The following is a 25,934-nucleotide window of genomic DNA, read 5'->3' on the forward strand; positions in this document are numbered from 1 at the left end:
TGGAATTCCTGAGCCTCTCCAGGGCTCCCGAGGGCCATCTGGCTGCTTCTTGGCCTCTCCCTCTGAGAACGCTTAATTTCAGCTTCTGATTCTCTAAGACAGTAAATGAGCCTCCATCCACTTTCCATCTTTCAAAATGTTGTCAGTCTCTTGGGTCTACTGCTGTCTCCCTCCTATTTTCTTTCTCTTTGTAAACTGACATCATTTTTAATTTCTCTACTGTTGTTTTAGATTTTAAGAGGAAACAAGTAAACTCACATTTTTAAACCTGCCACATTTAACAGGAAGTGTCTGTTTACTATATTTAAATAAAAGTGTTTAACAAGTAGCTCCTGAAGAGTCCAGGGAGGAGGAGCTTAGCAACCTCAGCACCACCCTGCACAGATGCAGGATGAACATCCCCACCTGATTTCTCTGCCTTCATTTTTTTCGGCCATGCAAGGGTGAAGGAGAAAGCACAAAGATCTGGGTTCACATCCGGGCTCCTCCATCTACTACCCCGTGACCCTATCACATCAACTCTCAGAGCTTTAGGTTTATCCTCCGCCTAACTGCTGCCCAGTGTACCGGGTTAGCCGGAGAGAAGTTCAATGAAATTGTTGCTGTTGAAGTGTCCCTAACTATAAAGCACTGAACCTGGGAAAGGATTCTGGATTCTCACCCTGGATCACTACATTCTGCCTGAGCCTGCTGGCCATCCCTCCTACATCCCCGCCCCAAGGCCACAGGAGGCAGAGCCCTAGCTCTTCACACCCTCAGGCACTCTGTGGTTCCCAGGCCTGACCACCGGAGGAACCAAAAACAGCAGCCCAGGCAACAGTGAAGGACCAGAAACCCGTAAAGATGGAGGGAATCCAAGAACCAAGTGGGCACTTTTATTAACCTGGCAAAGGAGCAGCTAGGCAGGCCCCTGCCAGACCCTTCATTGTACTCAGGGGCCACTGAGAGGCAGAATCATAAGACCCAAGCCCTGGACACTTGTTCAAGCTGGGCAAGGGCAAGGCCAAGGGTGGGGCTGGAGCTGCCGAAAGCAGGCATCAAGTACCAACCTGCCTCCTCTTCTGAGGCCAGGGGTGGGCCTGAAGTGAGTTACTTGACTCCCCTCTCCTGTTCCCCACTCCTTGTACAGCTCAGGCGCTTCCTAGAGTCAGGAAGCCATGAGTCCCACATCAGCTGTGGTCTGAAAGGTGATGCCATCCCCAGGCAATGGGGAGGCCAGGAAGGGCCAGAGCCAGACGAGGACCCAGCGGGGCCCCAGGGCTGCCTGCAGGTTGTGAGAGAGGCCCAGGTCATAAGCGTGCTGGCCCCGAGCCCACTCCCACGTGGTCTGGCCCCTCAGCAGCAACATCCCATGGAAGAGCAGGCCAGCCCCGCACAATAGCGCACCCGCCACACACGTGTCAGTCACGAAGGCCAGGGCGAACTGCGCCAGAGACACTCTGCCTGCAAGGAGAGAGCAGAAAGGGTCAGGGGGTGGCAGCAGACCCGGCCCTCCCAGAGCCCAGCTCCTGCTCTCCTCCCGTCCCCTGCTCCACCATGAAGCAGGGCACATTGCTGCGCTCAGCAAACACTGAGTCGCTGCTCCCTGGCCAACCCATGCCCGCTGATGGGAACACACTGGTGCACTGGGCAGACACAGCGTCCGCCCTAGATGCGACTTTCACTCATGCATCACAAACGTGTGAGCACCTCCCATGAATACCAGGGTGAATGGCAGGTGGCATCTCCGACCTCAGGGAGCTCACAGACAGACATTCAAGAGATCACATCTCAGTTACTTAATTACAGCTGTGATGTGTGTGATACGGGAAAAGTACAGCATCTTACACCATCCTGACCCACAGTAGGTAATAAGTATCAGGTGAACTAATGAACTACAGGATGCCATGACATGTTCTGCCAAGCAAGAGAAGCCAGACACAAAGGTCATGTATTGTATGGTGCCATTTATATGAAATGTCCCAGGCTTCCCTTGTTGCGCAGTGGTTAAGAATCCGCCTGCCAATGCAGGCGACACAGGTTCAATCCCTGGGCTGGGAAGATCCCACATGCCGCTGAGCAACTAAGCCCGTGTGCCACAGCTACTGAGCCCACACACCACAACTACTGAAGCCCGCACGCCTAGAGCCCATGATCCACCACAAGAGAAGCCACCGCAATGAGAAACCTGAGCACCGCAACAAAGAGTAGCCCCCACTTGCCACAACTAGAGAAAGCCCGCAGGCAGCTACGAAGGCCCAACGCAGCCAAAAATAAATATTTTGAAAAAATAATAATTTATGAAATGTCCCAAACAGACAAATCCATAGAGACAGACAAGATTAGTGGTTGCCAGGGGCTGGGGGTTAGTGGGGAATGGGGAGTGACTGGTTAATGGGTACACAGTTTCTTTTGGGGGTGATGAAAATGGTCTGGAATTAGACAGTGGTGATGGTTGCACAACATTGTGAATATACTAAATGCAATTGAATTGTGCATTTGAAAATGGTTAAAATTATGTTTCACATTATGTGAATTTTTCTTCAATAAAAAAGAGCCCATTGGCGGGGAGATGACATGGAAATTTATTAAGAGGCTCAGGGAAATGAACTTCATCTGTTTTGACAGTGATATTTTGGATAGTGCCTGAAGGTTAAGGAGGTATTTGCTAGGTGAAGAGGAGAGAAAACATTCTGTTTGGAGGTCCTGAGGCAGGATGGAGAGATGCCTGTAAGACGAGTGGACAATTCTGGAAGCTCAGGAGGGAAGCCCAGGCTGGATACACAGATTTGCTAGTGGCTCGTACCTGGGCAGTTTCAAGACCCAGCAGTGTGTGTAGAGAGATGAGAACTGTGTCTTGACCTCAGCCAGGAAACCAGGTCCTTAGGGACCAAATATAGGAAAACCAGAAAGGAAGGAGGAAACCCCAAATACAAGCTGTTGGGGACATCAAGGGTAGAGCCCTTTAAGGAGGCTGAAGGCCAGCAGTTTTATGAGGCTGAGAAGTCTCGTGAAGCAAGAAGAGAACTCAGAAGGGTCCTCTGGGTTTTGTGGAGACAGAGGCCTGGGGACTGTGGCAGTCTCGGAGGATGGGTGGGGGCAGGAGCCAGTTTGGAGCAGGTGGAGGAATGGGGTGGGGGGAGGCAAGGAAAAGCAGCCTATGAGCCCAGGCAAGTCCTCTGACTTGGCTGCTGATGGAAGAGCCAGAAGGCACGAGCTGGAGGAGGAGGACGTGGGGTGGAGAGAGGCTTTGTACCAGGTGGGAAAACCTGAAGGAAGCCAGTGGAGGGAGCCTGGAGTGGCAGGAGGAGAGGCGACCCACGGTGTGAGGCCTCCGAGCAGGGATGAGGGGCTGGGCACCAGAAGCTGGGGCAGTCAGCTTCGGCCTCCAGGACAGGACAGCCAATTCTGGACATGCCATCTGATGTCTAATTTTCTCTGTGATGTACTTTCAAGAGAGGCTGGGGCTTGGAGGACAGCAAGGTGGGAAGGTTTGAGCTGCAGACATTAGGGAGAGGAAGCTTATGAGGAACCAGGGCAGCCAGGCATCGCTGAGGGCCTGCTGAGGCCAGCAGCTATGAACATGACATGGTACCAACTGCCACGAAGTACCAGGCATCTCTGGCAGCTCTCAACAGCCACGGGCAAACACAGAGAAGCCAGGAAGGCACAGTGGAAAGAAGACAGAGCAAAGAGGTTTGAGAGGCTGCGGGAGGATGGTGGAAATGACGGCTGGACCTGGGGTGGTGAAGAGGGAAGGGGTTGATGGACAGAAAGGTAAGAGCCAGGAGCTCCAGAGCAGGTGTCATGGAGTAAAGAGTGAGAGATGGATAGGAGAAGAGGTGGGAGCAGAGAGGGGGGTGACTGATGGGGTGATTTGGGAGGTGACACATTTTGGATTCTGACAGGACTGGGGTGGGGATGTGGGAGTAGGGGAAGGGAGAAGGTCAAGAAGCTGAGCGATTGGGGCCATCCACCCACACTTTCAGATACCTAAGCTTTCAACAAGGCCCAGGGCTGAGACAGAGACTCAGGGCTGGAGCCCAAGTCTTCAGTGACTGAGGGGAGCACGTGGGAGACCGTAGATGACCAGGGGTTGGGGGGCGTGCAGAGAGGAGCAGCTGGAGGGTTTGAGTCTCAGCAGAGGCAGTGGGGTCATGAGGAGGGCAGAGGCGGGCTGCTCAGGAAGCTAGTGTGGGCAGGGGAAGACCCTGGCAACCCCACTGGGCCTCCCCAGGCCTCCCCTGGGCTGCAGGAAGGGGATCCTGGGGACAGAGCTGGGCTAGGATAGGATGAGAAGCCAATATTCAGAATGGTCAGGGAGTTTAGTAACTGCAGGACAAGGTTACACAGAGGACCGTGGACGGGTCAGGAGGAAGGAATCATGGAAGAGAAAGCCTGATGCATTTTGGGGGGCAGAGAACAAAGTATTAAAAACCAATGGGGTTTCTGTCTTGGGTGGTGTCAGAGGAAAGAGCATCATCCAGAACACAGCCTCTCCATCAGCCTCCCAACTTCCAAAGACTAGGCTTTCCCCTGCCTGTAACTTTCACTGGCTCCCCACTGCCCAGTCAAGTAAGGGCCATCTCCTCACACCACGTTCAAGGCCCTCCACCATCCAGTCCTCACCTACCATCCTAGTCTTAATTCCCATCAAATGCCTTCACTACTCCCTGCCCAACCTCCAAGCCTTTGTCCATGCTGCTCCCCTAGCTCTTAATGTGCCCCCCCACTTAGAATGCTCCCTCACCATCCCACCCCCCACCCCACCCTGTGAAATCCCACTAGTCTTTCCTCCTCTGCCACCACCTGCTGGAACCCTCCCCTGATTCTCTCAGCCAGAACTCTGTACCTGCATTGAGGCCTGTGTTTCACAGACTGTACACCCAGGTGAATAAGAGGCTTCCCTCACCTCCTGTAATTGACATTGGGACTGGGTCCCCAGGGCACTGCCTGGAGAACCAGCCAGAAACCCCATCGCCCGCCAGAATGGGCCTCTCTCTGCCTCTCTGTGGAGGCCCCCCCACCTCTGGCTCCCCACCTGTAAGCAGCATGAGCCAGGGCAGCAGGAGGAGGGCAGCGGTATGGAGCGGTGTGTGGGCTCGCAGCAGGGCTGCCAGGGCAGGGCCCAGCAGCACAGAGACGTGCAGCAGGACGCCTGCGCCGTGAAGCAGCAGACACAGGAAGGGCCGGTAGTTGTGGAAGCCCACGCAGCGGCCCAGCAGGCGGCAGTGATGGTCCCGGCGAAGGATGCAGATGCGGCAGGCGGAGCAATGCCCACTGCGCGGCGGCACCTGGCTTTGGCACTGGTAGCAGTAACTGCAGGGAAGGAACCACAGGGTCAGTTCCCCCAACAGCTCTGAGTACCCCCTTATCATGCCTGGGTCAGCCCCCGAACCCATCCTGGGGAAGCAGGCACAGCCCCTGTCCTCGCTAAGCCTCAGGTTCTTCACAGGTAAATGCAGGCTGAACGCCACTTCCCAGACCCTTCCAATTCTAGCACAGCAGGTCTGAGGGCTTTTCCAGCTCTAACAACCCCAGGCCTGAGGCCTTTCTCTGGCCTCTGTCATCCGGGAGCAAACCTCTCCTGTCCTCCACTGTCACCACCTTGGTCCAAGTCCCCATGAGCTCTCCCCTGAATTGTTGCAACAGCCTCTTGACTGGTCTCCCTGATTCCACCTTTGTTCCCACCTAGTGCAGTTTCACCCCAGCAGCCAGACTGATCCTTTTAAAATATGTGAGGGGAATTCCCTGGTGGTCCAGTGGTCAGGACTCCATGGAAAAATAAATAAATAAAATAATATAAAATCTAAGTCATGCCCCTCCTCTGTTCAAAACCCTCCAATGGCTCTCCATTTCAATTCTAGTAAAAAGCAAAGTCTTCAAGGTCTTACGAGGTCTTTACATCTCTAACCTCTTCTTGCCCCTCACTCCACCTCAGCCACCCTGGCTGTCTTGCTGTTCCTGGAACAAGCTGGGCACACAACTGCCTCAGAGCCTTTGCATTGTCTGTTCCCTCTGCCTGGAACATTCTTCCCCCAGATCTGCCCCCTCCTTCAAGTCTTTGCTCAAATGCCACCTTCTCAATGAGGCTTACCTTGACCACTCTATTGCAAACTGCAATATGCATCTCCTTTACCCTGCTCTTTCTGTTTCCTTACCACCAACACCTTCTAGCATTCTGTTTACTTGCTTATTTATTACACCTAAAGTTTATCAACTGCCCCCTCCCCCACTGAAATCAGGAATATGTTTTATTGTACCTTCAGTGCCTGGAATAGTACCGTGCACATAGCAGGTACTCAAATACTTGTAAGTGAATGAATGATACTCCTGCCTTCTGGTTCTAAAGGAGTTCTCTGGCTCTAACAAGCGGATCTTATTGTAAACTGGTTCTAACATCTTCAGGTCTCAGAGCCCTCCCCCTGCCAGATCCCATGCCCCACTCACGCCCAGCCCTGGCCCAGACCACGGCCAGCCAGCATCACACCCCGAATGCTGGGGTCCGAGCGCAGGAAGAGCCCCACGTTGCCCAGTAGGTTGAGCAGCTGGAAGGCTGCCAGCGCAAGCTGCAAGGTCCGGGCCAAGGGTCCCAGCGGGGGAGGCCCGGGACCCAGCACCAGCACGTAGGCCAGCTCCAGGCCCACGGCCGCGGCCCACAGGGCGGTGAGTACAAGGGGCAGCCGCGTGGACGCCGCCTCCGCGCGCCCCACCGCCCAAGGCTGCCCCATGGCCCGGACCCACTCGCGGTCGGATCCCGAGTACCCCGCCGCTTCCGTATTGGGGCGGGGGTAGTGGCAAACGGACGTCTGCTACGACCAATAGAAGCTCTGAAGGGAATGCGTGAGCCTTCAGGTTCAGTGGGCGGGCCCGCAGATACGGAAATGTGATTGGACGGCCGAACGAGCCAAAGAGACGCTTGAAATCTCTTTGGGGCTAGAGCCCGGTAGGGCAGCGCCGTTATAGCCCCGCCCACCCACGGAGTCCCCGCCCACCCGCGGAGGCCCCTCCCGCCGGTCCCGCTGTCCTGCACGTCGGAGGGATTGAGTTGCAGCCTCAGAGGCGTTGGGGTTTCCCGGCTCAGCACATTCTCCCTCTCCCCGCAGTCGCCCCGATATTAATAGCCCTGCCTCGGCCCATCCAGCTGGCCTGGAGCCGCACCCCATGCTCGAGTGTCTCCCTTCATCACCCCAGAAAACACTCAAAACAGCTCGGCGCCTTGGTGTTTCTGCCTGTGAAATGGGAATAGTGCTCCCTGTTTCCCACCGGCGCGGCACAGGAAGAGGGTCAGGAGGAGGCCCAAAGGGCAGCTTCTAGAGCGGTCTGCAGCTGCTATTATTATCGTCATCTTCGTGGTACACGTGAGGAAACAGACTCAGAGACAGCCCGTGGCTTTCCCAGTCACACAGCGCCCAAGCGGCGGAGCCGGAACGCGAACCCCGGATCTCCGCCACGGGATCCACCCCAGCGCCCCCAAATTCTGCAGTTTCCTAGCCCCAGGACAATCTCCTGCTTGGTCCAGACCCGAGCACCCTCGCCCCCATCCGGCCCCTCCCTCCTCCCCCATATTTAGCGCGAATCCGATCCGGGGCTGGGCCGGGCGCTACTTAACGCGGCCCCCATGTTCTGGAGCGCGCTGAGCGGAGCGGGTCCAGGAGCCCGAGCAAGATGATGATGGTTATGCAGCCCGAGGGTCTGAGGGTCGGGGAGGGGCCCTTCGCGGGCGGCGGCGGCGGGGGCGGCGAGTACATGGAACAGGAGGAGGACTGGGACCGCGACCTGCTGCTGGACCCGGCCTGGGAGAAGCAGCAGCGGAAAGTGAGTGCTAGCCCATTTCCTGATGGCAAGACTGAGGCCTGAGAAGCCAGGCAGTTTGTCCTTGGCATCTCAGCAGGTCAGGGGCAGAGCCTGTCTTAACCCTCAGTGCCACTCCCCAGTTCATGCTCTGCCTATCAATCCTTTGCTGTCCCCCAGGGCCCGAAGACAGGGCTGGGAACCCTCACGAAGGGGGTTAGGATGACAAGAAGAGTTTCTGGGGTTCCCACCCCCCAGGGTTCATTCTCCTGGGCTCACTGCTCCACTTCTGCTAAGGAATATGGTTTGGGCAAAGCCCCAGAGGTCCAAGTTTGAGGGGGGGTGGGGTCCGGAAGAATTATCTTTCTCTCCACACCCCCGTCTCTAGTGAAATATTCCCAGACCCCACCTGAGGACTTGCAGCCAGGCAACTAGTGGACTTGGGAGTGTGGGGGAAGGGGTAACCTCCCAGACCTCCTCCCCACCCTCTCTATATTCTCTCCAGTGTGGTGTCCATGGTCACTCTATCCCAATTGACAAATGAGGAAACTGGGACTGAGATAGGACCCAAATCATATACTGTCAGAAAACCAGGACACCCCCCCCCCCAGAAACCTGAGGGTCTTTGCCCATTGCTTGCTCCACCCCCATTCTTTCCCAATATACCCCTCCCCACCCCAGGGCCCTGAGTCTGCTGAAAAGGCCACAAGGTCGGGGAGGAGGGGAGCCCTGGGTTCTCTTTCGCGGTAGGTAACCTGACCCTCTGGCCAGATGGACACTTCGTGCTGAGGCAGCGCCTTGGAGGAGCTGAGAGGGGCACATGGGCAGCTGCTGCCCAGGTCCAGCCTTGTAGGGCTCTTGGGCCTCCCCTCCCCGATCTATTTTCACTCCTAAACTTTCCCGAGTGGAGGGGACAGGACACCTGGGGACCCAAAAGAGAAAATGATCCAGGCTGGAGTGAGGAAACTTTGGGGAGTGGCAGGCCAGCGGTAGGAGGGTACCATGAGGTCATTAGACCCTGCTGAGCACTTGCCACCAGTGTACGAGTCCAGGAAAGGGCAGGGAACAGGGGTGCTCCGTTGAATCTGCAGGATCTGAGAATCCTGGGATTTAGAATCAGAGCACTTCCGCTGGGTTAGATGACAGATGACCCCAGGGGCTGGGAGGCTCAGCTGACTCGGCTAGGGTGCCCCGGGTGACACACCTCCCCCCCAGGCTCCTCCTGCACCTGTCTCCAAGCAGGGCTGTGGTCCTTGGGTCCAGCAATCTCCCAGTGAGGTCATCCCTGCCCCTGGTTCCAGCTGCCATCTGCTCTGAAACAACTCCTGTCCCTACCCCACCCACCCACCCAGGCCTCTCCCAGATCCAGGTTCCCATGCCCCTCATAAGACACAGGCTAGTCTGAAACTTGCCCTTCATCACTTAAAGTATCAGGAGTGTCCTTCCAGCCCGACTTACAGTCACCCACCTCATCCACTTATTCAGCAGTTGCGCAGTGATTGCACGGTGTAGACACGCGGTTGCAGGGTGATTGCACGGTGTAGACACTCTGTAAATTCATCAGCGTCCCTTGGAGTTGTACCTTCTCCCTCTTTCTCATCCAACATCATTTATTACAATGTAATGAACATCTCTGTGCTCAGCTTTCTCCCCGCCCCACCTCTGCTTCTCCTCCAGGTCTTGGAGCAGTCCTGCCCCCTCCCACCTGATACTTGAGTCCTCTTTATTCAACGTCATTCCAAAACATTCATTCAGTATTTCTTAGGGAGGTCCTGGTATGTGCCAGGCATCATTTTAAGTGTCAGGAATTCAGCAGGAGACAAAAATAAAGACCCTGCCATCTGTGCTTCTACCCAGGGAGCTGATATTCTAGCAAGGACAAATGTTTCTATTTCATCCACTTGATCCTGCCCTGTCCCACTCACTGACTCCCTTCCTCCCTCATCCTGGTGTCGGTCGCCACCTCCTCACTTCTCCCTTCTGCTCTGTCAGGCCATTTGTCTCCCCTCTGCAACCAGAATGAGCTTTCTAAAACACAGTTATGCCCCTCTCCCTTCAGTGCCTGAAAGCTTCCCTGACTCCCTGTTGCCCTCAGGATCAAGTTCAAACTCCCTGGCTTAGCACTAAAGATCGCGCATGACCTGGCGTCTGACACCCCTCCGGCCTGCCTCTCACCACTTCTACCCCAACACCCCCAGAGCAGTGGCCAGAGAGCTGTAGCCCCACAAACCTAGCAACTGTTTCTCATTGCCAAGCACTTGCCCGTGTGGCTGCCCCTGCCTGGAATGCCCTTGCCTGCCCTTCCCTGCCTGAAAAACTCCTGCTCTTCCATCACAGTTCTGATCAATTATTAACCTTCCCCAAGAGACACCCCCCCACCTGATTTGAAGAACGCCTCCCCTAGTGTCCCCAATACTAGCCTCTCCCAGTACTTCTCAACCAACAGGACTCTTTGATTGACTGTGAGTTCCTTTAGGGCAGGGACCAAATCTCATTAAAAGTCATGTTTATCGAGTGAAAGAATGCCCCTTCCTCCATGGAGGCCTCACCCAGACCTGCCTTTCCCCTGCTCTATCTAGACCCAGAGCATCTGAGACTCCAGGGTTGGAAGGAATTACAAAGAGTCCAGCTGCCCTCTCCTGTGTTCAGGGCCCCATCAATTTAGTGCTCAGCACCCACTTACACACCGGAGGGAAAGAATTCCAAATGATTTCCAGGGCCACCTCCCTGGAGTATCTGCTTTGTGGTGGGGGGATGCTATCAATTCCAGAATCCTTCAAGGTCAGGGGAAGAAGAACCTGCGACATCACTGAGTCTGAACTCTTAATTGTGCAAATGGAGAGACTGAGCCCGAGAGGCTGCATCGACCCTTGTGTCTCAGAGAGGTTGAGAGGCACATCCCAGGTCACAGAGAGTGAGTAGCTCAGCTGGGATTGGAGCCCAAGTATGGATTCTACCAAGGACTTGACAGCTGATGGCAGAATCCAGGGCCTGGAGGCTTGGTAGGTTGGTAGAAACTTGTGCTCCAAGCTCTAGGTCACTGCCATCCCCCAAAGACACACAGCCGTATACCGCCCCTCCCATCTCAGAGGCTGAGGCTGAAGCACACCTGGCCAGAGAGGGAGGGCAGCATCCTCCAGAAACTAGGTCAGGCTGGGCCTCAGTATCCAGCTGATTGTCTACAGCCTGCAAAGCTCTTGCAGCTCCATGGTCTGCTTGGAGGCCAGTTCACAACAGCCTTAGGAGGTTGGTGGGGCTGAGATAATAACACAGGTGCACAGTCCCTCGGGCAAAACCCCCAGAGCCATCTGTGCTTCTACCCAGAATTTTTCAGATTTTAGAAAGGTAGTATCACCCTGCATTGACCCTTGTGTCTCAGAGGGCCTCACACGTCAGAGTGTCTGCTCTACAAGTTTCTGATCCCCCCTTCAGTGCTTGAGACTGGCACAAGCTGTTGTGCTGGCAGCGAGGCACCCCAAGTCCAAACTGGGATCTGAAAGGGCCCCAGACCGCATTTCTGCTCTTCCAGGAGAATTAAAGCTCAGAGAGGGAAAGGGGCTGGTCCCAGATGCACAGCAAGTCAGTGGCTGAGCCGGGACTTGAATCCAGGGCCTTGGGCTCTGAGATCTACCCTGACAGAGGAGCCAGAGCACTGTCCTCAGCCCTAGGGTCTGAGCACTGTCCTCTGCCCCCAGACCTTCACTGCCTGGTGCAACTCGCACCTGCGCAAGGCTGGCACCCAGATCGAGAACATCGAGGAGGATTTCCGCAATGGTCTCAAACTCATGTTGCTTCTGGAGGTCATTTCAGGTGAGGGGCGCAGATCAGTGCACGGGGACCCCAGGACCTAGGGGAACCCAGAGAGCTCGGGGAGTAGTGGCAGCAGAGTGCTGGAGGGGACCTGGTGAGGGAGGGGGAAGTTTGAGGACCATGTCTTCAGCTTCCTCTCATGACCTTTGACTCTTGACCTCTCACACCCAGGAGAGAGGCTGCCCAGGCCAGACAAAGGCAAGATGCGCTTCCACAAGATCGCCAATGTCAACAAGGCCCTGGACTTCATTGCCAGCAAGGGGGTGAAGCTGGTGTCCATCGGTGCTGAAGGTGAGGAGGTGGCAGGAGGCGGCCTGGGCCAGAGCTGGGGGAGGCACGGTTCCTCATCTCAGCAGTGGGAAAACCATCCGAGCCTCACAGGAGGGACTGTAAGGAGCAGAGGGACCCGAAGTGCTGGCACAGGACCCAGCACCCAGGAGGTGTCCGATGAAGCACTCTGAAGGAAAATGATTGAGCACCTACCTACTAGGTGCCAGCCCTGGGATGGGGACAAGGGCCAGAGGGCAGAGCAGGGGGGAGGTAGTCGAGGCCTCTAGTGCCAGATGGAGCGTGTCCCCACCCCCCGCCCTGCAGAGATTGTCGACGGGAACCTGAAGATGACCCTGGGTATGATCTGGACCATCATCCTTCGCTTCGCCATCCAGGACATCTCCGTGGAAGGTGAGCGGTGGCGGGGAGGCAGGTAGGGGGAGAGGCCTGGCCCAGACCCCTCCCCAGCCAACACTCACCCACATCCCCGCCCAGAAACCTCGGCCAAGGAAGGCTTGCTCCTGTGGTGTCAGCGGAAAACGGCTCCGTACCGCAACGTCAACGTGCAGAACTTCCACACCAGGTCCGTCTGCCCATCAGCACGTGGGGCCTCAGCTGGGCTCTGGGGCAGAGAGCTGGCCCCTGGCACGAGCCACAGGGGAGGAGAGGTCACAGCCAAGTTCCTGCAACAGTGTCTGAAAATAGGAGGGCTCGGTCAAGGTTGAATTGAATCCAGGAGGGCGAGGGGGCATTCCTGGAGGAGGGAGCACGGGAGACGTCCCGGGAAGGGCGTTCCAGCCAGAGGAAACCTTGTGAGCAAAGACCTGGAGGCCAAAAACATCTAGAAACCGGTGTGGCTCAAGCACAGGGATGTGAAGGAACCATGCTGAGCTCAGAGGAAATGGTCCAAGGCTGGTAATCAAGGGCCTTAAATGCCCAGCCAAGGAGTTTGGACTTTACTCCATTTTACAGATGAGGCCATCCTCATAGGGGTGCTCCTGGGATGAGGGTAGGACAGGGCCCCAACTTGAACCCAGGCCTGACCCCCCCCTTCTCTCTGTCCAGCTGGAAGGATGGCCTGGCCCTCTGTGCTCTCATCCACCGGCACCGCCCTGACCTCATTGACTATGCCAAACTGCGCAAGGTAGGCCTCCCCTACCCCCGGCCCCGACTCCCGAGTCTCTGCCCTCGGCTGACCTTTCACCTCTCCCCCCACACACCATCTAGGACGACCCCATTGGCAACCTGAACACTGCCTTCGAGGTGGCAGAGAAGTACCTGGACATCCCCAAGATGCTGGACGCAGAAGGTGAGAATAAGCCCCACTTTCGCACCAGTTGGCACGGTCCGACCTCCACACCTTTGCCCCAGCTCCTTCCTCCTCCTGGAATGCTCTGCCCCTGACCCTGTTCCCTGCTCAGAATCCTTCCTGCCGACAGGCCCCCTTCTCCAGGAGCCCTTATCCAGCCCCCTGTCCCGCTCCACCCAGTGGAACCAGCCTCTCCCACCTCTGCCTTATGTAATGGCTTCACCTTATGTAGTGGCCTCATATCCCAGTTACTTGGGTCATCTGGTGGCACGATGGTCACCCATCCTGGGAGCTCCTCTCGAGTGGGTCCTGCCTCTTGTCCCTGTGCCCATAAAGGCTTTAATCGGTTGAACCAGCAAACATTTTCTGGGCACCTACTGTGCCTGGTACCCTGGATGTGAACTTGGGAGAAAGACAGACACACAGACAGACCAAGGTATGGAATGGTTAGAGACACCAGGCAGTGTGGACTGGTGCCTCATCAGGGCTACAGTGTCTGCTCTCTCATCCCCACCTTCATGCTCTCCTCACCCCACAAAGGCGGAGGTTGCTGGGCCCTGGGGTGGTCCGCGAGGACTCTAGGGAAGAGCTGGGTTTGGGGTATCTGGCAGCTGGTGGCCATGACTGGGTGTCTCTGCCCTCTCCCGTCCTGAGGGAGCTCTCTGCCTGGGTGGGCATAAGCCCATTCCCCACCTCTGGCTTTGACCAATCGACACCTCGCTGCCATCCCACAGACATCGTGAACACCCCAAAGCCCGATGAGAAGGCCATCATGACCTACGTTTCCTGCTTCTACCATGCCTTCGCGGGGGCGGAGCAGGTAAGGGGCTCAGCTGCTGCTGTCTGGGCTGGGCATGTGGACCCAGGGGCCCAAGCTTGGCAGCATCTCAACATTTGGAGGTGCCAGGCTCCATGGGGGTGAGAGTGCTGTCATCCCAGCTGCACACACTCGGTCCTTGAGGAGCTCAGGCGAGGAGGCCTCTGGCCTGGAAGCTCCCTCCTCACCCTACAAGATGTGCTCCCTCATCCTCTCCTCTGTTTGCATGGCCCAGGTTTGAAGGGTTTACAGAGGGAGGCTGGGTCGGGGGTGTCTAACTCCAGCCCTTCTGCCCACTCCCACCACAGGCAGAGACAGCCGCCAACAGGATCTGCAAGGTGCTGGCTGTGAACCAGGAGAACGAAAAGCTGATGGAGGAATATGAGAAGCTGGCCAGCGAGGTGAGACTGGGGCCAGAGAGGGCCTCCCCGTCCCCTACCTGTGCTCTCCCAACCCTGCCCTGCTGCTCCTCCCAGCCCAGCTGACCCCTGGCCTAGACCTGCAGAGCCTCCCTCTCCTCAGAGTAGCTCGCCTCCCCCAGCCTCCTGCTGCTGTTTGACCCACCTCCTGCCCCCTCTGCCCGTCCAGGCTCCAGTCATCCACTGATCATTCATTTTACCTACATTGGTCCCTGGACTCAGCAGTTAACCATCCCACTCCTTCCCTGACCAGTGGGGACCCCCACTCTGCTGGAGGCCCGGCCTTCTGGCCACCGCCTGGGTGTGGGTGGAGAGGCATGGGCGAGGTGAGCAGGTCCGCTCAGCGCTCTCTGCTCTTCCTCCGCCTGGCCCCGCAGCTGCTGGAGTGGATCCGCCGCACTGTGCCGTGGCTGGAGAACCGCGTGGGCGAGCCCAGCATGAGCGCCATGCAGCGCAAGCTGGAGGACTTCCGGGACTACCGGCGCTTGCACAAGCCGCCCCGCGTGCAGGAGAAGTGCCAGCTGGAGATCAACTTCAACACGCTGCAGACCAAGCTGCGGCTGAGCCACCGGCCCGCCTTCATGCCCTCTGAGGGCAAGCTGGTCTCGGTGAGCCAGGCTGGGGGAGGGGATGACCCCGGCCCTGCCCACATCCTCCGGGTGACCTTGGATTCTCTGTCCCCATCTGGATAATGGGTGAACCGTGATGGAGGGCACCTCTGCCTGCCCCACAGGACATCGCCAACGCGTGGCGGGGGCTGGAGCAAGTGGAGAAGGGCTATGAGGACTGGCTGCTCTCGGAGATCCGGCGCCTGCAGCGGCTGCAGCACCTGGCGGAGAAGTTCCAGCAGAAGGCCTCCCTGCACGAAGCCTGGACCCGGGGTAGGTACCTCTGGGGCCTGATTCAGTCCTGGGGTGGAGACTGGTCGGGGGAAGGGGTCCAGGCCAAATGCATGGGTCAGGGATAGGTGTTCTGCAAGGAAGCTGGAGATCTGTTTTCCAGTCCCACCTTGACTTGCCGTGCAGTCAAGTCACTGCCCCTTTTGGGGCCACAGTTCCTTTATCTGTAAACTCAGGTCCCTAACTGTCTCCTGGCTCTGGCCTTCTGTAGGTCTGCTCTGATTAATTTATCACTTAGCATTTTATTTGTGTATGTGGCAGGTGTCCAAAGATAAGTCCCCCACCCTAACATCACCTACATCATACTCAAAGTATACTGATGCCAAAATATTGCGTGACTCAAAATATATCACTCTGCGGAAAACATTCGCTCTGTATTCTATCAAGGATTTTAATCCTATAACTGAACGAGTCCTGCCTGAAAATAATGAACACTAGTAATGGATTCTGGGCATACTGAATGACAATGGTTTGATATAATAATTCCTTAAATATATGACCACATATGTGACCCTGATGAGGTCTCTGAACCACTAAACCTCAGTTACCTTCTCTGGAAAATGCAGAGGCACTTCCATAAATGGTCGCTGGTGCAGTTGTTGTGACTGTGGTTTTGTTTGCATAATTATGGTAACTGTCATTCTCAAAGCACTTTTACAATCATTATTCGTTCATCCAACAAGTATTCATAGAGGGTCTACCAAGTGCCAGGCACTGAGGAAACTGGCCAGCGAAGGGGTCAAGGGCTCATTGGGTTCACAGAGTGATTGGAAGGCAGTTTGCGACCAGATAATACCAGAAGTGTACCAAGGGCCACCCCGAATCGTGCAGGGTCAGGGGACCCTGACATCACTCATGGGCCGGGCCCTGGAACAGGAGCTTCACTTAACCTTATCACACTAGTGTCTCAGAGCAAACCCCGAGGGTGGGCTGGGCAGGTGTCATCACCTGCATTTCCCCGGTGAGGAATCTCCACGGTCACACAGCCCGGCTCGGACCCCCTGCTCCTGCCTCAGCTGGGTGACCTGGGCCGGCCTCTCTCCATGCAGGGAAGGAGGAGATGCTAAGCCAGCGGGATTATGAGTCAGCTTCGCTGCAGGAGGTGCGGGCGTTGCTGCGGCGCCACGAGGCCTTTGAGAGCGACCTGGCGGCACACCAGGACCGCGTGGAGCACATTGCCGCGCTGGCCCAGGAGCTCAAGTAGGCGCGGATCGCTGCCGGACAGCCCGGGGTGACAGCGCCCCTACCTGGCCCCACGCCTCAGCCTTGAGCACCCCCTGCTCCCATAGCCCTCCAGACCTTTTGCTCTCCCTGGTTTGGTAATCCCGCCTTGGTACCCACGTCCTTCCCCATCACCACTTGCTCTGCCCTCCTCTTGTAACCCTGATCCCATCTCCGGATCCCGCTCTGTTACCCATGCTCTTCCCGCACTGGCACGACCTGCCCCCAAACCTAGCAGCTCCCTTCAGCTTTGGGCAGGCCAAATCCTCACCAGCAGCCCGGGCCTTGTGCCGCCTCTTGTAAATCGGCCCCGGAAACTCCGGGCCCTGCCCCTCCACCCAAGCTCTTCCAGGGGCTGGAGCTGAGGATCCCGCACTGGGAACACCCTTGCTTCACCCCCCACCCCCCAGCCCCGACTCCTTTACGCCTTCACCACCACTGGGCCCGGGGTTCCAGCCCGTGGAGGGCAGTCAGGAAGAAATCTGGGCTGGAATCTGGCCCCCAAGTCTTCCCCCTTCCCGCCCCCAGTGAGCTGGACTACCATGAGGCGGCCTCAGTGAACAGCCGCTGCCAGGCCATCTGTGACCAGTGGGACAACCTGGGCACGCTGACCCAAAAGAGGCGGGATGCGCTAGAGGTGAGGCTGGAGGCCAGGGAGGGGGAGGCTGGACACTGGAGGAGGTGAGGGGGCCTGCTGGGCAGGCTGCTGACTGGCCATCCCTGTGGCCCCAGCGGATGGAGAAGCTCCTGGAGACCATCGACCAGCTGCAGCTGGAGTTTGCCCGGCGGGCAGCGCCTTTCAACAACTGGCTGGACGGTGCCGTGGAGGACCTGCAGGACGTGTGGCTGGTGCACTCGGTGGAGGAGACCCAGGTGGGCGCGGGGGTTCCAGGTGTGGGGGAGGGGTGTTGGATGGGATGACAGGGAAGTGGCCTGTCTCCTGTCAGCCACCCCTTTGGGCTCCTGGACAATGGGGCAGGAGGAAAACCCCAGTTCCCGAGTGCTGGGAGGCAGGAGGCCCAGGTTCTCCTGCCAGTGCAGCCCTGGCCCTGCTGGATGGCCCGGGGCACACTGCTGCCCTTTGTTGCTGCGGGAAGTAGGGGTGCTGCTTGAGGCTTCCTGCCTGCCATCCCCAGAGCCTGGTGACAGCACACGAGCAATTCAAGGCAACGCTGCCCGAGGCCGACCGAGAGAGGGGGGCCATCCTGGGCATCCAGGGCGAGATCCAGAAGATCTGCCAGACGTACGGGCTGCGGCCCAGCTCCACCAACCCCTACATCGCCCTCAGCCCACAGGACATCAACACCAAGTGGGACACGGTCAGTGCTGCCTGTGTCTTCTCCCTGCCTCCCCCCTGCTTGGATGCATCCTAACCACCCTGAGAATCTCAGGTGTTCCAAGACATGGAGAATCACGTCCACCTTCAGATCTGGGGTCTGCGTTCAACAGGTGCCCTTGCCTGACTGGGCCGCATCTGTAAAACGGCCGTAACAGCAGCATTTTCCTGTCAGGCCTGATTGAAGCAGAATTAGATCTGGTGTGTGGACCAGATTGTTTTACGAAACAACCTAAGTTCACTAAGAATGATGTCATGGGCCCCATTTTACAGACGAGGAAACGAGCCCAGAGAGGCTGGGTGACTTGCTCAGAGCTTGCCCTTCCCAACCACACACGAAGCCCTGAGACCTCGGCTCAGAACAGCAGGAGCCATGTAGGGGGCTGGAACCTGTCTCCCACTCCCACAGCTGCCCCTGACTCAACCACCTTCCCTCCCAGGTCCGAAAGCTGGTACCCAGCCGTGACCAGACGCTGCAGGAGGAGCTGACACGGCAGCAGGTGAACGAGAGGCTCCGGCGGCAATTTGCAGCCCAGGCCAATGCCGTCGGGCCGTGGATCCAGGCGAAGGTGGAGGTAAGGCTTGGGTCGTGGAGCCTACCTGGGAGAGTGGGGCCGGGGCTGGGCTGCCGGGAGCTGGGAGCCCTCATCCTGCCTGGGCCCTCCTGCAGGAAGTGGGGCGCCTGGCAGCGGGGATGGCTGGCTCTCTGGAAGAGCAGATGGCGGGGCTGCGGCAGCAGGAACACAATATCATCAACTACAAGAGCAACATCGACCGGCTGGAGGGTGACCACCAGCTGCTGCAGGAGAGCCTGGTGTTCGACAATAAGCACACTGTCTACAGCATGGAGGTGGGATCACACCCACTTAGGACAGAGGGGAGGCGGTGCTGGCTGGGGAAGCCTGGGGTGGCCACAGCTGGACACAGCACATCCACCACAAGAGGGTCCCCAGTTCAGCTTGGCCAGGTCCCCCAATGTACCCATGGGGATACTGAGACCCAGTGAGTGAAAGTGACCGGTCCAGAGTCACAGACCAGTGTGAATCCAGGTCTGGATTAGCCATGGCTGGTTGATCAATACGTAACATATAATAAATCATCAAACTTTAAGGCAGGAAGGGCTGCTGGACGTCACTCCGTGGAACCTCCAGACGGGGACAGAGGCCCAGCAAGGGGGAGGACTTGCCCAGGGTCATACGGTGAATTGGGGGTGGAATGAGACCTAACGGCTGAGCACTGGCCACCCACTGACCCGGCCTGTCTCCTGTTTTCCCAGCACATCCGCGTGGGCTGGGAGCAGCTGCTCACCTCCATTGCCCGCACCATCAACGAAGTGGAAAACCAGGTACTGACCCGGGACGCCAAGGGCCTGAGCCAGGAGCAGCTCAACGAGTTCCGGGCATCCTTCAACCACTTTGACCGGGTCAGCAGGGCCCTAGCTCTGTGCGGTGGTGGACTTGGAGGCTGTGTGGGGTGAGGGTGGAGGGGTGGTTTGGGGACTGAGCCTGACATCTGTCCCCCGACTACAGAAGCGGAATGGCATGATGGAGCCCGACGACTTCCGGGCCTGCCTCATCTCCATGGGCTACGACCTGGTGAGTGTCCCCCCAGTCCAGTCCCAGGAGTCCCCCTTGTGCCGGTGTCCCTCCTGCCTTCACACACATGACCTCTTTTCCTCCTTATCCATCCACTGGGGTTAGGGAGAATTACCCCATTTCCCACAGGGCCTACCAAAGGCTCAGAGAGGTAAATAACTTGCTCAAAGACACTAGATTTGGACCTGGGTCTGTGACTACAGAGTCTGAGCTTGCAATGGTCTACCTCAGAGAAGCAGCACTACAGAGAGGCTCAGGAAACCGGTCAGGACCAGCAGGCAGCAGGGGGCATTGCTGCGGGCAGGAAGCAGAGCTCAGCCTAGCAAAAAGGATTTCCCAGAGCTAGAGCCGCCTAAGGCTGCCGCGGACGGTCTATGGAGGAAGGCGGCACCTTGTCACTGGGGCTGTCAAGCCAGGGGGACACCAGGAGCCCTCCTGGCTTAAGCCCCCCCTCGCCGGGCACGGTGCCCGGCCTCTAACCCTGCAGGGGGAAGTGGAGTTCGCGCGAATCATGACCATGGTGGACCCCAATGCAGCCGGGGTCGTGACCTTCCAGGCCTTCATCGACTTCATGACCCGAGAGACAGCTGAGACCGACACGGCTGAACAAGTTGTGGCCTCGTTCAAGATCCTGGCGGGAGACAAGGTGAGTCCCTGGCGGTGCAGGGGGCTGGCGGGCAGGGGCGGGGGCACAGGACCCATGGGCCCTCAATCCCTCTTCTCCCCCCAGAACTACATCACGCCTGAGGAGCTGCGGCGGGAACTCCCAGCTGAGCAGGCCGAGTACTGCATCCGCCGCATGGCGCCCTACAAGGGATCCGGGGCTCCAGCTGGAGCCCTGGACTATGTGGCCTTCTCCAGTGCCCTCTACGGGGAGAGTGACCTCTGACCTCGACCCCTGAGGTTGTGTATGCAAGTCCGGAGAGAGGGTGCTTCCTCTGGCTGATCTCAGCCGTCCCTCAGAGCAAGGGCCCCAGAGAACGACCAGCCAAGTGTTTCTCAATAAAGATCCCCTGTGGGCCTCTCTCCATCTCCTTTTGGTTCCTGAAGCAGAAGCTGGGCCCACAGGCTTCTGGGCAGGACCAGCTGCCCGACCTTGACCCTCTAAGGGTCCTCACCATGCCTCCCTACCCTCAGAGACCGAGCACTCACACCACACTGGGGCCCAGGACACCTCTTTATTGTGCTAGAAAAGGTTGGTTACAACAGTTTCTCTACATGTGGAAGGCAACACTGTCCCCAAATCCAGGGGGATCAGAAAATTTATAGCATCAGAGGAAAGCTGGGGCAGGAAGCCAGAGCCTACTGAGGACAGAGCTGGCCTTACGACCAGAATATTCTCTTCCCACCTGCTCCTTACGCGAGCCCAGAGTTTTAGCCCCAGCTTTGGCTGCCAAGACATCATTCTTCACCCCAAGATCCTCCTGGCTACCACAATTCAGCAAAGGTGCCGTTGGGGAACTTCAGGGTGGGAGTGGGGGGGAGGGGCTGTGCCCGTAGCCCAGTGGCCTTTGCTCACCCTGAGGTGCCTGTCCCTCAGCCAGCTGTGCCTCCTGGGGAGGGGCCTGGTCAGGCAGGTCAGGCAGGGGAAGGGGCCGCTCTGGTCAGCGCCAGGTCCCGAGCTGGTGCGCCTCAGTCCACCACTGCTGAACTGGCCATGACGTTCACACCACAGGCCCCGGAGCCACGGTGCAAGTAGTAGTAACCCTGGGGGAGAGGGGGCGTTGGCGAGGGCACCAGGGCAGGATAGGGGCTGGGGGGCTGGGGCCAAGCAGGCAACACTCACCTCCTCGCCCCAGTCAGAGCCCCAGCTGTTCTTGATGGCCCAGAAGGGCGTGGCAGAGCCTGGGGAGCCGTGCAGAGCGCAGGGAGTCAGGGCCCCAAGCACTTTGCACTCTTCAAATACCTGCTGTGGGCCTACGGTGTGAGAGGTACTAGGGAAAGAGCAGAAAGCAAGACAGGCCCACCCACCATGCTCCTGGAGACCTGGTGCGGCTCGGGTTTGGGAAGGGCGCCCACCACCCGCCTCTAGCAGGGCATCCACCCACAACAGCTCAACCTCCCAGCACCTCGGCCTTCCCATTCATAGAGAGGACGGGACGGATGATCCTGCCTGGCCCATAGCCGGAGGCAGGGGTAAGGACAAGGCTCCTTGGCATTCCCCTGACGTCCCCCTCCCGAGGTCCTGAGATGCTGTGGTCCAGCCTCTGCCTGTGACCTGGGGCAGATGGATGGGCAGAGCGGGGTCAGCGGGACTCACGGTTGCCATAGCCCACAAGCAGCACAGCGTGGTCGATGAGCCAGGGGCTGCAGAGGGGCCGCAGGGGGTGGGAGATCCCGTGGCGGTAGAACTGAGGGGGGAGGATAAGAGTAGGGGGCCAGCTCTGAGGAGTAGGAGACGAGTCAGCAATGGCTGGAACAGGAGCAGTGAGGCTGGGGCCCTACCTGCATGCCAAAAGCGTTGATGGCGACGGAGATGGGGCCCTTCTTGGCCAGCCAGGCCGCCAGCTCTGCGACGGGAGGGGCGGCATCAGGGGCAGCCAGGCCCCCACCCCACCTGGCCTGTCCTCACCGCTCCCTCCCTCACTCACTTTGCTCATTCTGGCTCAGCTCCACTGAGTCATTGATGTAGACCTTGGCCTTCTGTGCAGAGAAGCTGCAGGTCTGCAAGTGGCCATGGTAGCTGTAGTCGTCCTCTGTCTCCAGCCCTCCTGGGGGGCGGAATGGGGTTTAGAGAGAAGGTGGGCCCCAGTTCACCATACTCGTCTGCTTCCAGCCGGGGGCTGTGCTAAGCCCCTCCTACACAAGGCCTCACATTCTCCATCCACCCCGGGCCAGAGGCTATCTTTTTTGCAGGAAGCCTCTTTCTAGAGATGGTGCAGCTGAGGCCCAGCGAGATGGGGAAGCCGCCACCAGTGAGAAATGTGGCACAGACGGAACCCAGCTCCCAACTTCTGATGCCTCGCACGTCCCAGCATTCCTGGGACTCTTGACCTTGGCTTGCTTGTCCTGCCCTGACAGTCTGCTCCCAATCTGGCCCAGACCCCTGCCCGGCTCCCTCACCAGTCTCCGTACAGCCACATCAATCCCTCAGCCCTCATCTTCCTGCCCCTGCAGCCCACTGCTCAAAGGAATTGCCAACTGAGGTCAGTGCTCCTCCTCAAGGGTGAGGTGTGCTGCTCCCTGGTTTAGCAGCCTTATAGAAACACAAACCTCCAAGCAGTGAAAATACCAAGACCACCTGCTCTACACCAGGAACTTTACATATAGTTCCTCACTTGACACTCAAGGCGATAATATGAAGTGTGCACGAGGGGCCCCATTTCACAGGTGAGACAACTAAGGCTCTGAAAGAGCTGACCTGCGCAAGGTCTTTGGCTAGCAAGGGTCAGCATTGAGACTTGAACCCAGTTCACATGACTGCCATGCTCATGTCTCTCCCCGCCCCCCGCAAAGTGACTTCTTGTGGCGGGAGCTGTGTCCCCTGCTGCCCCTCTCGAAGCCCGTGAATGCATACCCAGCGTCCTGATGGCCGAATAGGCGTTGGAGGGCAAGCCACCCAGGCAGGCCTTGTCCACCTTGTCACAGTCCAAGAGCTCTAGGAGACAGAAGGCTGGTCCCAAGGAGCCCTCCAGAGGGGCTGGGCTGGGGACTGGGGGATAGAGCGGGCTGCTCACCCTGCTCAGACAGGGAGAGCAGGGTCCCCCGTTTTAGGAACCACTGGCCCTCCACATTGCCTGTGACTGAGAAGGCCCAGCAGGAGCCGCACATGCCCTGAAAGAGATGGACAGAGTCATGGCTGGGTCCCTTCCAAATGACACTGCAGTCCTCACGTCCCACCCTCACTTCTTGGGGGTCTAACCTGGTCCTTGACTTTGGTGACAGCCCCCTTACGCCTCCAGTCCCACTCAGGTGGAGGAAGGTCGCTGACGGACTGGGCTAGGCGCATCTTCTTGCCAGGCCCCTCCTTGAGGAGGGGATTCAAGTAGATGGTGCGGAACTCCTCCTCTGTGGACAAAGGTGAGCAGGGGATGGAAGAAGAGTATTCTAAGCCAGTCCTGACCAGGGGCCTTGGGAGCAGGCCCTGTCTCTTCCAGGTACCATGAGGACTCTGGCCACCACCCCTACCTGTAAGGTCACTGAACTTGGTGACCCCATACCGAGCTGTGCCACGGTCCAGGGCCTGGATCTTCTGTGCTCGCACCATGTTATTGGCAAAGACGGACATGCGCCACCTGGCTTCTAAGGACCAAGGAGCAGAAGAGAGGCTTGGGCCCCAGGCAGATCATAAAAGGAGAGGTGCATGGGGATAAGAGGCAGAGGTTTCCGTGCGGAACAGTGGGCTCTGGATCAGACCTGAAGCTTATTTCAAGAAGGGCAGAACCCTGGGGTGGGTGGGGGTGGGGAGCCAGACCTGCAAGTGATAAGAGTGGAGCTAAACTGGGGTGACGACTTCCCAGGTATGAAGGGAGAACCAAAATGGGCTCTGAAGGGCATCCCCAAACAGGAGGTTGTGGAAAAAGGCACCAAGCCAGGGGTCCTCCAGCAGAGAAAATCTGGCCTTTGCCCCATCCCACTCTACCCAGAACGATGGAGCCCCATGGTCTCTGACCAGGAAAATCAGATGGGAGAAGGGGCCAGGTACCTGAGGTGGCCGCAAAGTCCTGGGGGGGTGAGCAAGAACTTGGGGATTTAGGGGCCCTTAAAAGCATGCACTACCCCTTGTACCCTTCCCCTCTCCAACACCAAGGTGCCAAGTTGGGGGGAAGGTCCTGATCTGATCAGGACAGGTACAGTCCAGCCTAGGTCCTCACCCTCCTCTGTATCATATGTCCGGTTATAGGTGGTGACAAACTCCTTGAAAATCGAAGCCATCTTCACAGAAAAGTCCTGGAAAGGCAAAGAGCCCTTCTCACACTGACCCGGGAGCCCCAGGCCAGGGTCTGGGGAAAAGACGGAACATAACGCAGCAGCCAATTCCCCAGACAAACAAGCTCCTCACCTGGGGCAGGGGATCCTTGTTCAACAGTGGAAGGAACGAACTGAAAGTCTCATTTTTGTCATCTGGAGACGGTTGGAACAGAGAAGAATCAGGACTGAGCCCTGAGCGAAGTCTGATCTGAGCTATCCCAGCATCCCTGGGCTATCCCAGCACCTGTAATCTTGGTATCCACTGGGCCACAGTCCCGCCTCAGTAGCATGTGTTTCCCTAGCTCGTCCAGGACTTCAAAGCTGCAGAGCTGGAGGGACAGGAGGAAGCCAGTCAGGCGGCTGGGATGGGAACAAGGCCTTGGCAAGATGGAGCTGGAGGGTCCTCAGATGAAGACCACCTCCAAGACAATCACCCCCACAGTGGAGAGTGAGGCATGGCCGGGAAGCAAGCACCCCCTCCCTTTTACAGCGTCTTGGTCTCTGGCCTTTGAGGTCTGGGAACTGACTCAGGGTGGGGTAGCTGCAGCCTCAGTTCCCCTCCTCTTGACTTGGCCGATCAGCCCAACTACTGCCAGACTCACTCTGGGGGCAGGGGATTGCAGGAACTCACCAGAGTTTTCTTGGACACAGGGAGCTGACACACCGTGGGGTCGTTGCAGGGCGGCTCCACCAGGGTCGCCTTCAGGGAATACAGCGACCCCCGGCCCGCCTGGATGGAATTGGGCGGGGGAGGAAGTGAGGCAGGCACAGCCACTCCCTTCTCAGTCCGTCCGTCATTGGGCCCACAGCCATACCGTGCCACTTCCCGAGCACTGGAGGTCCAACGCCCCCGCCCCAAGTCTAGCCCAAAGTTCCCAACCCTTGGACGAGAGCCCCGCTCACTCCGGACCGGGGAGTCCCCGCCCCCAACGCGTCCTCACCCGGCGGACGCGACCGTGCACGGCCCCCAGCGCGGCCCGCGTCCCGGCAGCCCGGCCGCGGTTGTACATCTCCAGGGCGAAGCGGGCGGGCTCCAGCAGCTCCCAGGCCTGCGCGCCGGCCGCTCGCGGCTTGTTGGGGGCCGGAGCGGCGCCGGGGAGCAGCCCCAGCAGCAACAGCAGCTGCAGCCAGGGCGCCATGGCGAAGGCGAAGCCGGCGGCCCGGACTCACGCAAGGACGGCCGCGTGGATCAACCGACGGGACGGAGCAGCCCGCGGCCGAGGACCCTCGTCCTTGCCCAGCTGCAAAGGCGGCGGGGCGCCGGCCAATGGGCGCCGGCCGGGGGCGCCTGCGCGCTGGCTTATTTACGTGGGGCACGTGGGGCGCGCCGGTTGCGCTAGCGGGCGGGTCCCAGCCCTACCCTAACGCAGCCTTCTTCCCGCAGGGTCCGGACAGAAGTGGCCCCAGCCCCAGCCGTAAAGTAATCTTCTTGGTCTTGGAGCTGCTGTTTAGGGGAGGGAAAAGGATACTGGCCTGAGAATAAAAATAACTAGCATTTATTGCATGCTTATGAAACATGTTATATGCCATCTCCCTTTAATCTTTGTAGCAATCCTGGGAAGTAGATGTTATCG

The 25,934-nt window shown here is 58.1% G+C and overlaps 3 protein-coding genes across 6 annotated transcripts; 1 reads left to right on the forward strand and 2 right to left on the reverse strand.

Moving 5' to 3' along the window:
- Nucleotides 1–855: 855 nt before the first annotated feature.
- On the reverse strand, nt 856–6,809 carry ZDHHC24 (zinc finger DHHC-type containing 24). The gene is made up of 3 exons (XM_057727585.1): nt 6,430–6,809; nt 5,021–5,298; nt 856–1,443 (listed from the first exon to the last, which is right to left on the reverse strand). Exons 1-3 carry the CDS (start codon nt 6,708–6,710, stop codon nt 1,148–1,150), a joined length of 855 nt encoding a protein of 284 aa, XP_057583568.1. The 5' UTR covers nt 6,711–6,809; the 3' UTR covers nt 856–1,147.
- A 782-nt stretch (nt 6,810–7,591) lies between these two features.
- Nucleotides 7,592–20,471, forward strand: ACTN3 (actinin alpha 3). 2 transcript variants are annotated; one of them, XM_057727575.1, is made up of 21 exons: nt 7,592–7,797; nt 11,469–11,583; nt 11,755–11,874; nt 12,178–12,264; nt 12,349–12,436; nt 12,919–12,997; nt 13,081–13,162; nt 13,897–13,982; nt 14,288–14,380; nt 14,776–15,006; nt 15,132–15,279; nt 16,347–16,497; nt 17,047–17,155; nt 17,251–17,391; nt 17,655–17,837; nt 18,295–18,429; nt 18,525–18,704; nt 19,131–19,277; nt 19,384–19,449; nt 19,937–20,095; nt 20,180–20,471. In XM_057727575.1, the coding sequence occupies exons 1-21, from the start codon at nt 7,648–7,650 to the stop codon at nt 20,336–20,338; spliced, it is 2,709 nt and encodes a 902-aa protein (XP_057583558.1). In that variant the 5' UTR covers nt 7,592–7,647; the 3' UTR covers nt 20,339–20,471. The 2 variants fall into 2 exon arrangements, with proteins under 2 accessions (XP_057583558.1, XP_057583557.1); XM_057727574.1 differs by having other exon boundaries at nt 7,724–7,797; nt 19,937–20,471.
- A 137-nt stretch (nt 20,472–20,608) lies between these two features.
- On the reverse strand, nt 20,609–25,629 carry CTSF (cathepsin F). 3 transcript variants are annotated; one of them, XM_057727582.1, is made up of 14 exons: nt 25,302–25,629; nt 24,992–25,090; nt 24,605–24,689; nt 24,452–24,513; nt 24,264–24,339; nt 23,578–23,691; nt 23,312–23,457; nt 23,127–23,223; nt 22,967–23,047; nt 22,041–22,160; nt 21,895–21,959; nt 21,710–21,800; nt 21,236–21,294; nt 20,609–21,156 (listed from the first exon to the last, which is right to left on the reverse strand). In XM_057727582.1, the coding sequence occupies exons 1-14, from the start codon at nt 25,497–25,499 to the stop codon at nt 21,082–21,084; spliced, it is 1,368 nt and encodes a 455-aa protein (XP_057583565.1). In that variant the 5' UTR covers nt 25,500–25,629; the 3' UTR covers nt 20,609–21,081. The 3 variants fall into 3 exon arrangements, with proteins under 3 accessions (XP_057583565.1, XP_057583566.1, XP_057583567.1); XM_057727583.1 differs by lacking the exon at nt 23,578–23,691; XM_057727584.1 differs by lacking the exon at nt 21,710–21,800.
- Nucleotides 25,630–25,934: the final 305 nt, after the last annotated feature.

The sequence above is a fragment of the Hippopotamus amphibius genome, chromosome 3 (assembly GCF_030028045.1).
Source record: "Hippopotamus amphibius kiboko isolate mHipAmp2 chromosome 3, mHipAmp2.hap2, whole genome shotgun sequence".
Taxonomy (NCBI): Eukaryota; Metazoa; Chordata; class Mammalia; order Artiodactyla; family Hippopotamidae; genus Hippopotamus; species Hippopotamus amphibius.